At 42.6% G+C, this 17,402-nt stretch overlaps 1 protein-coding gene across 1 annotated transcript in view; it reads left to right on the plus strand.

The window, feature by feature from the left end:
• Positions 1–17,402, plus strand: part of CFAP47 (cilia and flagella associated protein 47) — a 1,083,264-nt gene that overhangs the window by 593,529 nt on the left and 472,333 nt on the right. The window contains 2 exon segments of the mRNA XM_030202357.1: positions 11,603–11,662; positions 11,665–11,783. Of these exon segments, the coding sequence (XP_030058217.1) occupies positions 11,603–11,662; positions 11,665–11,783 (179 nt within the window).

A 17,402-nucleotide genomic window follows, 5' to 3' on the forward strand; every position in this document is an offset into this window, starting at 1 on the left:
TAATATAGATATATCAATTTCATAAACATCTTGTGATCTGGGTGCCAACTGACTTTAGAAGACAGACTCCGTGTTATGAACCAAACTTCTTATCATTTCTGTCTTTAATTTCTACATCAATGTGTGTTACACTCAATTTGAAAGTTGCACCAGGTTTCATTAGAACTCACCAAGCAGTCCTTGCTCTTGCAAGGCTCTCTGCTATAAGGCCATCATCTTGTTATCAGGCCTAGTCAGTGCTTTTCAGCTGTTAAAGCTATGTAGCTTGGCCCACCACTATTCCAGTGTAGGTCTTAAGTTAGAACACATATTAACTTGCAGGAAAAGCAAGTCCTTGCTCAGCCAGTCAATAGATTTTTAAACCTAGCTGGTATTTTTACAGCCTGAGTCCTAAAATCTGGCCTTTCCACCCTTCCGGTGGGCATCCAGTGAGGGCCTCTTGCTGTACTATAATTATACATTCCCACTTGTCACCCCCTCTGAGGAGGGGTGACACAAAGCTCGTCAAGCGTGTCATCATCCATTTCCAGAAGGTGGCAAGCTATCAAACTAGAGGGGGAGGTTTTGGTCTTAAAAATTGCTGGAAGGTATGGTGCAAGGACAGAAACTTCATTCTAGATGCTAGTATTTTGGGCATATGGAATTCCCTTTATATTAACCCCACCCCTTGGGCTTAATCCTGATGTCATCTCTCTTGAGGTTTTATGAATGGGACAAATCCATGAGTTCATCTACAAAATCCCATGAAGTATAGGTAGCGGGGTACTAGCAATTTCAGGTGGATCATACTAATAAACACTTTCAGGTCTTTCTAATGGCTTCTATTGTATCTGTTGCATAGTGCATGGGGAGATAATACTAATGTATCTATCTCAGTGGTCTTGAGAAGGAACAGTGGGTTTCGATTAAGCTTGTTATGGGCTCAACAAATATATGGTTAGTACTCTGTTTGCAGGCTGTTTTAGGTGTAGGTATTCCAGAATCCTTAAACAGGTCGGAATTCCTGGACCTTCTATTACTCATCATTAGCATCCAATCACGAGCACTAAAAAGTGGATAGCCGTATGAGTTGCCTCATACAGCAAAAAGGGTCAATTCCTAGGCAATTTATATTAACAAGGTTCATCATGGATCTTGACATATGCTAATGACTGGAGTATGGGAAGACTTTTATATATCCGTTACCCCACTGGAGCTTAGTCAAACCTACAGAAAGACATGCAGCTTAAGTAAGCTACACCAAGTTAAACAAATGCATAACTGGTTGATACTAACAGGGTTTACACCTACATTATGATATCATAGCCAGTATTAGGGTTTGATGTTACCCTTGTATCTGAGAATAGCAACTTCAATTTAAATTACATAAACAGAAATAACGGGGAAAGTCTTAGAAAAACAATTAGAACAAAAAGGAAATATAGGAAAATAAAAATAAAACCTTTTCAATATATAGACAGGATTACTGCTAAACTGAAAATAAAACAAAATATGAGTCTATAATGTCCATAAACAGCAACTGTAAATCTCAAATGAAGTATCAGTTCTTAATCCTCTTTCATCGATCATGGTTGAGGCGGTGGAAGCGCAGAAGAATCTGGACGGAGATCTGGAAGATCTAACAGGGCTGGATTTTCACAGCAACTTGGGCAAGGAATCAGTAGAAGTGACAGTCTTAATACTAGGAATTGGGATTTGCAAAATGTATCCCCACTTCTGGCTTGCATAATATGCAAGACAGATTGGTAATTACTACGAAGAGATGATCAAATAACAATAGTTAAGTATATGGAACAAAGAAAAGGGTACCAAAAACACAATATAAATTGAAAATTAAGAGATGATGTTGATTGTTCAAGGTATTGAGGGTATGGAGGGTCAGGAATATGGTGCACAAAAATTAGTCAAAAAGGCATGGGCAATGCGTTGCAATCTATCGCCAATAGGTATGGAATCTTCACCTGCGATGACTAACATTCACCAAGGGTTGGGCCCTCAGCTGCAGGAGGCCAGCAGGACTTACGAGTTAGATGATTCAGGAAAAAGGGTAGCTTAGGAAATAGTCATAGTCAAAGTAGAAGACTAATGTGCAGAAATTTAAACTCATAATTAGTCCAGGTGATGGAAGTATCTTCTGGAATCACGGTCGCTGTCTGTTGTAATAGAGAGCTCATACGTAAAGTGCCATGTAGGTTCTGGAAAAGGGGAGCCTGCAAAAATATTTAATATAATAGAATATTTAAGAGCATAACCAAGAGGTCAAATTAATGACATCATTTGGACAAAAGAAAATTCTCATTGGAGAAGTTGGCACTTCTTTTTCTTGCCAGAGGTCAATTGTAGCAGAAGTACCAAACTGAATAGAGGCGGTAGATCAGGAATTGGATTAGCAGTCTTCATTCAACCTATAGTCAAATCTCAGCACAGGACCATTAGAAAGAAAAGTCAAAGGAATGCATTGTTAGTTCCTTGGGGCACCAGTAGGTGGATAAAATCACAAATTACAAGTAGAAAACAATTTTTTCTCTGTAGATTAGATGTTACTGGCACAGGAAGTCAGCAGAGTCTGAGGAACATTGTGGTCAGAGTCTGCTCCAGAAAAATACAGCAGTCTTTAATATGATATTTAGAGAGATAGAGAAAAGCCAATATCAGAAATGTAAAAACTATATGTGTCTATGAGGCCTCCTCACGTGACCTTTACATGGTTTAAATAGGTTAAATGAGAAGGACAATATCCTATAGTCCTCTGTAATAGTTCACAGGCCAATTTGGAAAATGAAAATTATATTAAATTGAAACTGATCCTTTCTATGCTTTCACAATTTGGGCCCTAAATCATGACAGCATATCAAGATTCACATTCAGAGGGATAGCTAAAAATAAGCTTATATATTCCCAGAAATCTAATTATAATTTGGAGTATATTTTAAATACAGAGGAGGAGCCGCTTTATAAAGCAGGAGACAAGTTGGAGCATTTCTTAAACATTTTAGTAAAATTCAAAATTCAAGGATATAATAATAATTTTATTAATGCAATAAATGCACAAATTGACCAGTAGGATATGTTCATATAGACCCAGTATAATAAATGGAACAGCTTGTAAGCCTACATTGTAAATTGAATTCTAAACAAAAGTAGGAAGGATAACACAGGACCACAGAAAAAACCCATCTAGTTATTAAAACTCCAAAACACGTAATGAATTCCTGTATCATATACTGAGTCCAAAGCATTTGTAAAGATGAACTTTAGAGAAAATAAGAACTACAAGGGTTAATCTCTGTTATTCGGTCCTAAGGAAATCACGAAATAACGGCGTTTCCTGTGTCTAATTTGAGTTTACTGCTCAACTGCAAGCATTGGATATAATGGTGACTGAAAATAGGTCTATACATCAATATAGTCTTTTCGAAGTACCCGATCCCACTGAGAAAGGGGCTATCAGAGTTTACCCCCCCTTACCCAAGTCATACCTAAATGATATATCAAGTCTTGGTATATTTTGGGATATTGATTATTGTCATTGCAGCTCTTGCTAAAACCCTAGGGGTGATTCTGTTACTCACTTTTATTCTTAGCCGCCAATTGCCTTTTGTACAGTCCAGATCTAACATCTAATCATGAAAACTACCAACATGAAGTGCCTGGCCCTTTTCTTATGTGTGCTCACTATGCCCATTGTACATGGAGCACAGGACTTAGAAAATTTTCTGCAAAAATTTACGACCACTTACGAAATAACATTACCCACCACAAAAGACACGACCACAATAACCCTTGATGTGTGTGCCTACACTATGTGTGGTGAACATCCTGTGCAGCAATATTTGTCAGCTTTTGAAATATACCTGTGTCCCTTCTCCAATTGCGGAAGTTGGGCGCAAGTATGGTGGTACACAGGTTCATGGGTTCCCTACTCAGGTAGCGAAATTCCAGATCTCAAAAAGAGCATTTCCATTATGAAATTGCGAGTGACTGGCCTTTGTTCAATGACCAAATGTAATCAAGTGGCTATCACTTTCAGAGGAATAACGGCTGTTACATACAGAACTTATTCCTTAGGAATTGATGCCACAGGTAGAGACCCCATTGGCAAATTTAAGATTGTTCCACCCCCAGCACAACCAGAAAAGAATCCTTTGATGCCAACAAAGATCCCAGAAGTAAAGATTCCTTACCAGATCGTGCCAATTAATAATTCCAAAGATTTAATGGCACTAGAAACAGGATTTGGAGAGACAAACTTGTGGCTCGAATGGGCGCATTATACTACAAAGAGTTTGAATGTCTCTAATTGTTATTTTGTTCCCATGCAAGAGCAGAACCACAGTAGTCCCCTTTCCTTTAGATCTCCACAATGACCCTGATGGTTTTGGTGTATGCTAGAGTTACTTCAGGTAACAACTGAAGTGAATCAGTCTTGTCAACATCTTGACGAACACCACCCCTACTTACCCCCTCGGATGAGGGTTCCACCTGCATTCAGGATTCCAGATCCCGCCACCAGATATCATACATGTCTGGAACGATATGGGGTGAAAAATACACGGTTTCTAGGGAATTTGACCAATTGTAACACAACCCTAGAAAAAGGGACTCTGCGAAATCTGAACCTCACAGAGTTTTCACAGGCTAGAGCAGACATATGGTGGTACTGTGGAACCCATACTATCCACCATACACTTCACAGAAGTTGGACAGGCAGATGTGCCTTAGTCAAATTGGTAATTCCAATCATTATAGCATCCTTGCTCCCTCCTCATAGCAGCTCTTCCTCACGAGTAAAGAGAGATGCTATGCCTGGATCCTTTGATGATCGGGTCTATATAGATGCAATTGGAGTTCCAAGAGGGGTTCCTGATGAGTTCAAAGCCAGAAACCAGATAGCCGCAGGGTTCGAATCAGTTTTCTTTTGGTGGGCTACTATAAATAAAAATTTAGACTGGATTAACTATATATACTACAACCAGCAGAGATTTGTCAGTTACACCAGAGACGCGGTCCAAGGAATTGCAACACAATTAGATGCCACCAGCAGAATGACGTTAGAAAATAGATTAGTGCTTGACCAGATTTTGGCAGCGGATGGCGGGGTGTGCCGTAAGATAGGTACACAGTGTTGCACTTTTATCCCCAACAATACTGCTCCAGATGGAATCGATCACCAGAGCTTTACAAGGCTTAACCTCACTGTCACAAGAATTAGCAGAGAACTCTGGTGTCGACACATCTTGGACTGGTTGGATGGATAAAGCATTTGGTAAATGGAAGACATTTATCATTTCTGCAGCCACTACCATAATCATAGTGGTAGCATTTTTGTACTAGTAGGATGCTGCATAATCCCTTGTGCTAGAGGCTTAGTAGAACGCTTAATTGAAACCGCAATAACAAAGAAGACAACAGCAGGACACTATGTCCTGTATGAAAATCTCCTTCCCAACACCACTGGAGATAACACATTGGACTATCTCCCTTTGAGACGGACCAATCGCTATGCGAATGCTAGAGACTCCCCCACCGGAATGGTGGCGGGCCCAGTCATAGAGCTCAGGCCATTACAGACCTTGGCTGAGTCAGAAATCTGATGGCTGACATAACTGGGAGCTTACTGGAAAAGTATGGCCTAGTTTGTAGCCCGGATTTAGGCCTAAAAGTTAGGTAAATAGATATGGAAACAAAATGGAGGATTTCAACACAAAATGGAAGCCCGTATCTGTTACAAAGTGGAATTTTCTCTAATGTAAGTTAGAAAAACAAGTGAGCAATGAGTGAGTCATGCCAGGTGCAGAGAAAATAGGGAACTAGCTGTCCAAGAGAGGAGGGAGACTTTCCTGTGAGCAGGGTCTTGCTTAAGATTTGTGATCAAGCGAGCTAAAGACAAAACCATGTTAGCAAGATAGAAGCTACTCATTAGCATGAGCCATCAGTGACAACCATGACATTAGCATAGATCCAATCAGGTATATCTACTGTCATATTATCCATATCCTGAGGGCACCTATAAAAATCAGGGTATTTCCTGGTTTGAGTTAGAGAGAAAAGGGTTGGCACTCTCTCTCCAAGGGAAACCAATGTGTCCAGCAGAATTAACAAATTACCTAATTGCTTTCCCTTGTAAAACCTCTAATTGGTAAAGAAATTATAAAAGATTAGCAAATAATTAACACCTGTTTGCAGCTTATTATATTCCTATAATGAATTGATTGTACATGCCTGTTGTCAATCACTGATTTGACTTATACCTTAGCAAATAAACTCCTCATTCCAAATGATGATTTGTGGGCTTCACTTAATGATCAAAGGCTGTAAGTATAAATGCATTGTATAACTTGTAATCTAAATCCAGTTTGTCATAAGGCTGGTATCTTTTCCTTAGACCTAACGTCTCCCTTAGAGGCAATAACTCCTTGATTACCCCAGTACTAGAGATGGAGTCAGATTAAGGTCACTCTAGCCTTCTTGGGGGGCTCGGGACCCCTAAATTCTCAACATCAACCACAAGATATTACTAAGATTCCTAGACTACTTCGGAATTGGCGAAATAACCACCAGAACATATCAAGTGAAATCTAACACTAACTTATCATCACCTTGGAAACCAAACTGTGGAGTACCACAAGGATCACCATTACCACCGATCCTTTTTAACCTCATGATGACCCCACTAGCCAAGGCCCTATCCACTCAAGGCCTCAACCCATTCATTTATGCAGACGACGTCACAATATATATCCCATACAAACAAGATCTGTCGGAAATCACGAAATCAAGCTCAGCTTGAACATCATGGACTCATGGGCAAATGCATTCCATTAAACTCAACACAGAAAAAACACACTGTCTCATCATCTCCTCCCAACACAACATATAAAAACCGAAAAACTTAAGCATCCCAGGCCACACCCTTCCCATCTCAGACAACCTAAAAATTCTTGGCGTAACAATCGACTGAAACCTCACTCTAGAGAACCAAGCAAAATCTACCGTAAAGAAAATGTTTCACTCAATGTGGAAACTCAAACACGTGAAACCATTCTTCCTGAAGGCTATATTTCACAACCTGATACAATCAATGGTACTAAGCCACGCAGATTACTGCAATGGAATTTATGCAGAATGCAAAGAACAAATTATAAAGAAACTCCAGAACACAGTAGCCAGGCTTATATTTGGAACAACACATTATGATAGCGCCAAACCCCTCAGAGAAAAACTGCACTGGCTCCCAATCAAAGAACGCATTGCTTTTAAGGTCTGCACCATGGTTCAGAAAATTATATACGGCGAAGCCCTGAGATACAGGACAGACCTCATAGACCTACCACCAGAAACACACAAGATCAGCACGAACTTACCTAAATATCCACTACCCAAGTACTATGGTGTACAGCGCTGCGTACGCCTTGTAGCGCTATAGAAATGATAATAGTAGTAGTAGTAGTAAGGACTCAAATACAAATCAACTGATGCCCACCGCCCCAACATAAAAACCTAAGTTTCTGCGACACTGCAAACCCAAAGACTGTAATGGACATACCTTACCCTCATCCCCCCTCCCCAACTTCCCCAATGTATCTACCAAATACGAACCTTCTTTTACCACAATAACACCTGTATGTGTTCATACCGCAACTGGCGACGCTGTTGTGGTACCATGTAAGCCACATTGAGCCTGCAAATAGGTGGGAAAATGTGGGATACAAATGAAACAAATAAATAACAAATGAAAGACTAAAACAGAATTTGCATAATAATATAATGTAATAGAAAATAATATGACATAATAAAAGTATCAAAGAATATACATAACTAGTAAAAAAGGGCCCGTTTCCGAAACCAATGAAAACGGGCGCTAGCATGTGGTTTGTGTGTGTGTGTGTGTGGTGTGTGTGTGTGTAATGTGTCACAGAGTTATTTTGTGTGTGTGTGTGAGTGTGTGAGGGTGGGGTGTGTGTGCAGGTTGTTGATGTGTGTCTTTTTTTTTGTTTTTTGTTTTTTTTTGCTTGGGGGGGGTTGGGGGATGTGCTGTGCTATGCTGGCAAAGTGGGATGGATTGGTGTGTGGCTTTGAGGGTGTGTGTCTGTTGTATTTGTGGTGTGGTTTTGTCTGTCAAGGAGGTTTGTGGAGGGGGGTCTTTCTGTTGGTGAAATGTAAATATGGTTGTAGGGGGGTCAGCCTTTGCTGAGGTGGTGGATTGTTTGTTCCGGTTTTTTTTTTTTGTGTGTTGTGCTGAGGCAGCAGTGTTGTTTGAGGATGGGCGGAAGGTAGAGGAGCACGTTCCTTGGTCTGTCGGTATTTTTTGGCCGTTTCAGGGCTGCTGTAGGGGGGAACACTGGAAGAGAAATGTGCTGTGGGAAGCAGCACCGTCTTTTGTTCTGTTGAGCTGGGGTTCTGGGGGCATCCTGGAGGTGGGAGACGGCTTGCCTGAGGACGGGGATGGTTGTTTTAAGTTGGCAGAAGGGAGAGGAGCACGGTTTCGGGCCTATTAAGATTGTAAGCTCTTTGAGCAGGGACTGTCTTTCTTCTATGTTTGTGCAGCGCTGGCGTATGCCTTGTAGCGCTATAGAAATGCTAAATAGTATAGTAGTAATCGGGTGGTGATCTGGTATGTTTCGGGGTCCATTTCAGGCCGGCTGCAGGGGAATGCTGGAACATGCGCTGCGGGAAGCTGCGCCGTCTTTTTCCGGGTGCTCGGGGAATCCCGAGGTGGGAGAAACGGCTGCCTGAGGCTGGGGATGGTTGGGCACAGCCGCTTTGGCAAAGAGGGAAGAGGAAGGGGGTGGGGAGTTACCTGTAGCTGCATGAGAAAAACGGGTATTCTTTGTTTTGTAGTATTAGTTTGCATTTCTGTTGAAGAAAAGAGTGGATGCCTTTTGAATGATGGAGGTGGTGCTTCGGTGTGCGGGTTGTTTCGTTAGTTTGGCAGCCAGTCTCCAGCGATTCCTAGGCAGGGAAGAGGAGCGTGTTTCCCTACGTCCTCCCCCTTCCTTGGTCCCTGTTTGCTGCTGGCTGGGTCGCAGGTAAGCCTTCCAGCTTGGGCCGCAGCTTGTCCTGTTCGCCCACGTCCCAGATGGTGACGGGCACGTTGTTTTCCGGCTCCTCTGACTCCATGTCAAGCGATCCCAAATATAGTCTTTGCTATGGGCCCTCTGGCACTCTTCAGTATTGGCATTAGGCATTTAAAAATGTCTCCCCCCCCCCCCCCCGGTCTATTTTTGCACATACCCACAGCAGAATATTCTTCTCTCGTTCCAGCGGTGGTTCTGTGCTCTCCGTGCTGCACAGATAATGAGCCATTCTGCTGGGGAATGCTCCTCCCTTATTGTCACGTAGTTTCCTCTGATTGGTCCGTCTTACGTTGCCTGGTGTTGCTTGGGAACGGTGTTGTGATGGTCCATTGTGTTTCAGAATGTTGAGGGTGTTTTTTTCTGATTGGTCCGTCATGCGAGGGCGGGGCAGAGAGACATGGTCAGTGTTGTGGCTTCACCACCATGAATCCATGAACCCTTCAGGGAGTGACTGAGTGACTTCAGAACGTTGTCTTCAGAACGTTGAGGGTGAGTTTTATTATAGTAGATAACCCAAACCGTAACTAATGTAACTCTGTCTTGCCCAGTGAGCATCAAGGCAGTTTGTGGTAGGGTCAGAGCTGGGACCAGCTGGAGCCGAGAGGCCGATTGGCTCAGCAATCCACTGAATATCAGGGGGTAAGTGCTTAACGCACCTTAGTAAAAGGACCCTTTAATATAAGAAGGTTTGTGCTGATCTACAAGTTTCAGAAATGTCAGATTTTCATCTTCACCTGTCCTTTCCCTGGTATGGAAATACTGCTCAAATATATTCAATTTTGAAGCTGAATATGCTGATGTAATAGTCTGTTGCTCAGAGCCTCGAGTTATATTGGGCCTGGAGATCCAGCTTCTATTTGCTCTTCTCAGTGCAAAGCAGACATTTGCATACTTGTTATTTCAATACGTGCAAAGTTTCTAAATTCAGACTGGCATTCACACTAATGAAGTTTGGTGCTTAAGAAATAATAAGTAATCAACAATTCAAGAGAAGTATGCAAGTCAATCTACTGTCAGAATATTCATTTTCTTATTTAGGAAATGGATCCTGGTATCTTCAAACTTCCTCGCTCATGGGAGTTGTATTATTCAACAGACTGAGCCAGTTATGTAACAGCATCACTGTAAAACAGAGCTGGCAATGCATAATTTTCACAGTGTTTACCAAGAATGTAAGGAAAGATTTAATGGAGAACAAGCTCATGCAGCCCTATTTTTAGAATAAGCTCCTTGATCTTTATCCTTCTGAGGGAAAGTTATTGTCCTAATGATGTGTTGTAAATTACTGAGAGGAATTTGTTCTTCAAAGTCAGTATTGCTATCAGATGTAGGAGGAAAGTCATCAAGGTGTGCCAAGAGGCGGGCTTTTACCACACCTTGATTTACCGTGGGAGTTGCCAGCCTGTAGTACCTCAATACCACAGGTTGCTGTCTCCCATGGTAAATGTATAACACTGCTTGTGAGCCACTGGCCAGGAGCATCAGGTCTCCAAGCTACAGCCTGATGCTCCTGGGCCTCATCTTCAAGGGGACATCCTAGAGATCCCCCCTCCCAATTACCCTCTCCCCCCCACACATATTTGAGCCCCCTCCCAATATAGGGAGGCGTAGCCTAATGGTTAGTGCAGCAGGCTTTGAGTCTGGCAACCTGGGTTCAATGTAGATCACACATGAAGCAGATGAAATTCAACTTTTCAAATTTACAAGAAAATTATTGATTAAGATCCAACATGCTGACAAAGGAGGGGCAGTTCTGCTTATGAGCAAACAGTTCTGTCTTTAAAATGTCTCTTAATTTCATCATCAAATCTTTCTGTAGACTCTACAGCTAAACTTAGGAAAACAATGATTATATTCTGGAATTTGGCATGCGTACGGAATATGATTTTCTGAAAGTAGACTATCCTGTGGTACCAATTGTGTATAGATGTCCTAAAATGCATAAATCTCTTACTTGTCTCCCTGGTAGACCAGTAGTTTCTGGGATTGGATCCGTTTTGGAATCTTTATCCATTTTCACCGATAATTTTTTAAGACCCATGATACCCACCATTCCATCTTACACAAAGGAACTTTAGCCACTATGGATATGGGTCATTTTTATGTGAGATCTTTTACTCCTTTAATAAAATGATATTTTTGTTTCATCTACTTTACGTGTGATCTGCTGTCTACACTACCTTTAAGTGTTCCTGGTGGCAGCCATGAAATTACTGCTAGGGGTCACCAGTATCCATTTTGAGAGAAGGAGCATCTGGGGATTGGTCCTGCCCAGATCCCACTAGACTACCAGGAACACAAAGATAGGCGCCTGAGAGTGGGTATGGGGGGGGGGATTCTTCTGGTTGGGGGCTTGATTTTAAGGGGGGGTGATTTGCTGTGGTCCATGATTTGGGGGGCATTGGGAGGGAGGCCTTAATGCAGCTTGATAATATCCCCTCTTGATTCTCTGTTTGCTTATCATACACATTTGTTTCATGACTATGTTTTGTGTTAATTTTCTTTTTTTTTTTATTTCATTTCAGTTGATCTTCCTATGAAGTTTGTTCCTGAGGACCCTGGGCGCTATGTCTGTCAGATTGTGTTAATTCGCCCCATGATGTTCGAGTCTATATGGTTGAATGTGTGGTGAATACAAGCTGTACTCAGATTGAGCTTGATTTCATGACACCAGCAAATCAATCAGTGATTCAAGATATTCCAATAGTAAGTATATGAAAACAATAATTCTCTTTGAATGAGAGTTTTTATTTAAGGCATTTTCCCCTCTTAAATGTTCCAGATCATCCAGGAGCAGATACTAGCTTTCAAATTAGTAGCCTTTTATTCTTGTACTAGTAAAAAAGGCCCGTTTCTTAACGCAATGAAACGGGTGCTAGCAATGAAATGAGTTCCTGCCATTAATGTTTCCACGGTTGTATTCTGAATATAATTGCTGTTTACATGTGTAAGATTTCTTTATATACAATATTTTTTGTGTAAACTGTGTTACAATGTGGTAAAAGTTTCCTTGTTCAGGCCCTTCAATCAGTTTAACAATCATCAGAAGAGCTCCTTACTCCTGAGAATGCAACGTACAGTTGCCCATGTGAGAGACTGAGAGTGACAGTGTGTTTTACAGACAGTGTAAGAGAGAGATACACAGAGTGATTGAGTGTGTGTGTGTGTGTGTGTGATGTGTGTGTGTGACAAAGTGATTAAATGTTTTCTCCCTTCCGTTCTGTGCACTTGCCTCCACTGAGAGATACACAGAGTGATTGAGTGTGTGTGTGTGATGTCTGTGTGTGTGTGTGTGATGTCTGTGTGTGTGTGTGTGTGTGTGTGTGTGAGTGTCAAAGTGATTAAATGTTTGTCTTCCCTTCCGTTCTGTGCATTTGCCTCCACTGATGTTCGTACCTCCCTGTATATGATTGTTTGTTAGAGATTCAATCCACTCCACTTCCTTCCTCCAAGTTCCGTTCTGATTGGTTCTTCGTTCCTGTGACGTCACATTTGTTTGCTTGGCAACTATGCAGCGTTCCGTTTCCTTGACGTGAGGGCGGGACAGTGAGAGCCAATGAAACGCTGAACTACAGACTTACGAACCCTACAGTGCCACAGTGCCACGGAGTCAGCTTCAGAATGTTGGAGGTGCTTTTTATTATATAGGATGTTTTATGGAGGGGGTGTTGAAAAGACAGTAGATGAGAGAGAGAAAACAAGAGTTTAAAAGCAGAGAGAATTCCTTTGTTGTAAAACCTGAGGTGATAGCAGAAAACATGACTTGCAGGCATAGAAACAGAGAAAAATATAGGCAGATAAAGACCATATGGCCTATCCAGTCTGCCCATCCATGCCATCTACTCTGCCTATCACTCCCTTGGAGATCTTATGTATTTGCTCAAGCTCTCTTGAATTCAGATACTGTTTTCGTCTCCACCACCTCACCAAGAGGCTGTTCCTCGAATTCACCCCCTTTCCTTGAAGAAGTATTTCCTCGGGTTACTTCTGAGTCTGTCCGCTTTCATCTTCATCTACTACTACTACTCAACATTTCTAAAGCGCTACCAGACTTATGCAGCACTGTGCAGTCAACATGAAGAGGACAGTCCCTGCTCAAAAGAGCTTACAATCTAAAGGACAAACAACAGAGACAATCAAATTAGGACAGCATAGTACATCTGATTACACAATAGTTCATAGGGACAGACTAATAGATCCAAACAGCTAAAGACAATCATCCTATGCCTCCTCATTCCAGAGCGTCCTTTCAATTGCCGCATAGGTATTTAAATGTCTCTATCATATCTCCCCTCTCCCACTTTCTTCAATTATGCATATTGAGATTTTTAAGCCTGTCCCTGTACGCTTTATGATGAAGACCACTGACCATTTTAGTAGCCTCCGTCTGGACCGTCTCCACTTTATTGATCTCTTTTTGCAGTCTCCAGAATTGTACACAATATTCTAAATGAGGTCTTACCAGAGTCTTATACTGGGGGCATCATCACCTCCTTTTTCCTACTGGCCATTCCTCTCCCTATGCACCCAGCCATTGCCTTTTCTAACTGTTTGACTACTTTAAAATCATCACATATGATCATACCCAAGGCAGGCCTTGAAGTGTTCATTGTGCAATACTTGCCTGGTAAAAGAGTGTTGGGCCTGCTAGAATAAGCAGAAAAATAACAAATAGGAAATGTTAGAGGTCCTTGTGGAAACTCAAGAGACTATTGGGCTCATTTTCGAAAGAGAAGGATGTCCATCTTTCGACATAAATCAGAAGATAGACGTCCTTCTTCCAGGGACGTCCAAATCGGTATAATCGAAAGCCGATTTAGGATGTCTTCAACTGCACTCCGTCGTGAGGACGGCCAAAGTTCAAGGGGGCGCGTCGGAGGCGTAGTGAAGGCGGGACTTTGGAGTGCCTAACACTTGGACGCTTTGACCCATAATCGAAAAAAACAAGGACGTCCCTGACGAACACTTGGACGTTTTCACTCGGACCTGTTTTTCTTACAACTAAGGCACAAAAAGGTGCCCAAAATGACCAGATGACCACCGGAGAGAATCGGGGATAACCTCCTGTTACTCCCCCCATGGTCACTAACCCCCTCCCACCCTCAAAAACCATCTTTTAAAATATTTTGTGCCAGCCCCAGATGTCATGCTCAGGTCCATGACAGCACATGCAGGTCCCTGGAGCAGTTTTAGTGGGTACTGCATTGCATTTCAGGCAGGCGGACCCAGGCCCATCCCCCCTACCTATTACACTTCTGGTGGTGAATGTGAGCCCTTCAAAACCCACCCGAAACCCACTGTACCCACATGTAGGTGCCCCCCTTCACCCCTTAGGGCTATGGTAGTGGTGTGGGGAATAGGTTTTTTTTTGGGGGGGGGGGGTTGGAGGGCTCAGCACCCAAGGTAAGGGAGCTATGCACCTGGGAGCAATTTGTGAAGTCCACTGCAGTGCCCCCTAGGGTGCCTGGTTGGTGTCCTGGAATGTCAGGGGGACCAGTGCACTACAAATGCTGGCTCCTCTCACAACCAAATGGCTTGCATTTGGCCGTTTTTGACATGGACGTCTTTGGTTTCGAAAATCGCCAAAAGTCAGAAACATCCATGTCTTGGGATGACCAAATCTAGAGATGTTCAAATTTAAGGATTTGGACGTCTCTGACGGTATTTTCGAATTGAAAGATAGACATCCATCTTGTTTCAAAAATACGGGTTTCCCCGCCCCTGGGTTTCGCTGTTTTGCAAGGATGTCCAAATCGCGATTTGGACGTTTCTTTTGAAAATGCCCCTCCATGTGGCTGGTGGGTTTATTTGGTAGACTGCAGTGGTACAGCCAACTGGCAGCTGGATCGGTACGTGCTTTTTTATGTGCTAAGTGCAATTGTGCACCCCTTAAAATACTAATCAAACAAATGCACTGCCAGTAACCAACTCAGCCAGCCTAAATCTTCAATCAAAGCTAGAGTATAACAATAATAATTGTAAATATGTTCACTTATCTCATGAGCCCTGCGCCGGTGAACAGCAAACGCTAAGGGCTCTGATGTCCAGATTGCTTTCAAGTTGTAAAGACAAGACTGCGCTCCCCTGTAATAATCTGTTTGCTAATGTTAGCATTAGTGTCTAGCCACTGACAAAATGAATGTGAGAGCACCTACCGTCTCCTATTTCAGCGGCGTTAAGGGCCTCCCGCATTGTCATTGTTATTTAGTTACCGTGCACTAAAGTCAGTGCACTAGCTGAATAGCGCTTGCATGCCCCCTTCTCCCCCTCTCTCTCCTCCAAAAAAATAAATAATAATAAAAAGATACCACATGGTTAGCGCATGCAAATGACAAAACTAATGCAAAGTGCTTTACTGTGTCCTGTTTTAGGCCATTTTCCCCGCATTATGCATGCATTTGTGCTTAATGCTGTCTAGTAAGAGTCTCTTAGTGAGGTGTCTGTAGCAGGCTAGACAGGGGGACCTAGGCAGCTGTTTAGTCAGGGTCTGTCTGGCAGGCTGTGCAAGTACTGAAATAACTAGGAAACGTAACCTACATAGAAACATTCTGCTCTGTAATCAGTGCTATTTAACTGGCCAGGTTAAAATAGTGCTTAACCAGCTATCCGCAAATATTTAGCGCGGCATAGCTGGCTATCTCCCGCTGAATATTCGCAGTCAGCGCATAGGACCAGATTCTATATAAGGCACCTAAAAAATCTGCGCGGTAAACATTTCCGCTAAACATATTCTGTAAGCAGCACCTAGATTTAGGCGCAGCATATAGAATACGGTTAGTTGATATCCCAGCGCCTAAACCTACATGCCGCCATTTACAGCAACGAAAACATGGCATCAATCAGCGCGTAGATTTACACGTACTGGGCCATATTCTGTAACTATGCGTATAAATTTAAGAATGCCCACAAAATGCCCGTTTCCTCGCCCATCATCTTTTGAACGATGTGCATTAGAATTTAGGCGCAGTTTGTGGCAGAATACACTTAGCAAGTTGTGCACATAAGTTTATAATTATTGCCAATTAGTGCTCATTGTTGCTTGTTTGGTGCTGTTATTAACATTGATTCTGACATACAAATACGCATCTAAATGCCAAAAATCTCCTTAATATTCTGTAAATATGACCATATCTTATAGTGCATATTTTACAGGTAGTGAACACAGGGGCACGGTCTGAACACAGCATGGGCAGGGTGTAAACCATTGTTCCCTCTAAGCTGAGTGGGAGTCCTCCAACTACATTGCTGCCAGTAGGGGGTAGTGCTTCAATATTGTGTTTTCAATTGCTAGGGACAGACAGGTTCCCTGGAATCCTACAGAGCTTGCCTGTCCTTCACTATTGAAAATGCAATAGTGAAACAGCACCCCCGTGGCAGGACTGGAAGTGGAGGACTCCATTCAGCTTACAGGGAATAGTGACGTAAACATATCCACCTAATTTAGGGGCCCTTTTACTAAGGCACGCCTGTGCTAGTGTAGGCGCCTGTTTTGGGTGCTCGCAGATCCATTTTTCAGCCCGCCTGTAAAAAATTATTTTTTAAATTTTTTGCTGAAAATGGACGTGTGGCAAAATAAAAATTGGCGCGCTTCCATTTTGGGTCTGAGACCTTACCGCCAGCCATTGACTTAGCATAAGTTCTCTCATGTTAACTGTGCGATAATCGACTATGCGCATCAAGTCGGAGTTACTGCCTAATTTTCGCCGCACGCCAGAAAATGAAATATATTTTCTGGTGTCACGATGGTGACTGTTTCCTTGTCTGTGCTCGCCTCGCCCTCTGGTGGCCAGAACCGGTGGCTGCTATGAACTGTCACCCGTTCCAGACTTCAGCCCAGTCCGGTCCGGATCTTCCGGCTGCCAGATTTGCTTCTCTTGTTTGTGCCTGAACAGCACCCGTAGCTGCCTTGTGATTCCTGCAGCTGTGAACTTCAGCAGCTGTTGGGCTTTATTAATCACCTGGAAACTTCTGTGTTTGCCTTTGCATCGTCTAAGGTCCCTGGTTTGTTGGTGCTTTGTTGCACTTCTGCCTAGTCTGGTTTCTTGTTTGAGGTTCTTGTCCGGTTCTAGTTAGTCTGTGTGTAGTTTAGCTTAGGTTTGTTATTATTTCTTAGTCTTGTTTCTGGTCTGTATTCCTGGTCTAGTTTCTGTTCGTCTGTGTCTCTCTCTTTCAGTGGCTGCTTGGCAGCTTTCAGTTCCTGTCCTTTAGCTTGTCCATTTCCTGCCTTGTGTAGTATTGTCTGTCTGTGAGTCCTAGCCCAGTTTCCTGCCTTGCTGCCCATGTATATTCCTTTCCCCTCTGACCCTCAGTCCCTGTTCAGCCTAG

Source organism: Microcaecilia unicolor, chromosome 4, assembly GCF_901765095.1.
Source record: "Microcaecilia unicolor chromosome 4, aMicUni1.1, whole genome shotgun sequence".
Taxonomy (NCBI): domain Eukaryota; kingdom Metazoa; phylum Chordata; class Amphibia; order Gymnophiona; family Siphonopidae; genus Microcaecilia; species Microcaecilia unicolor.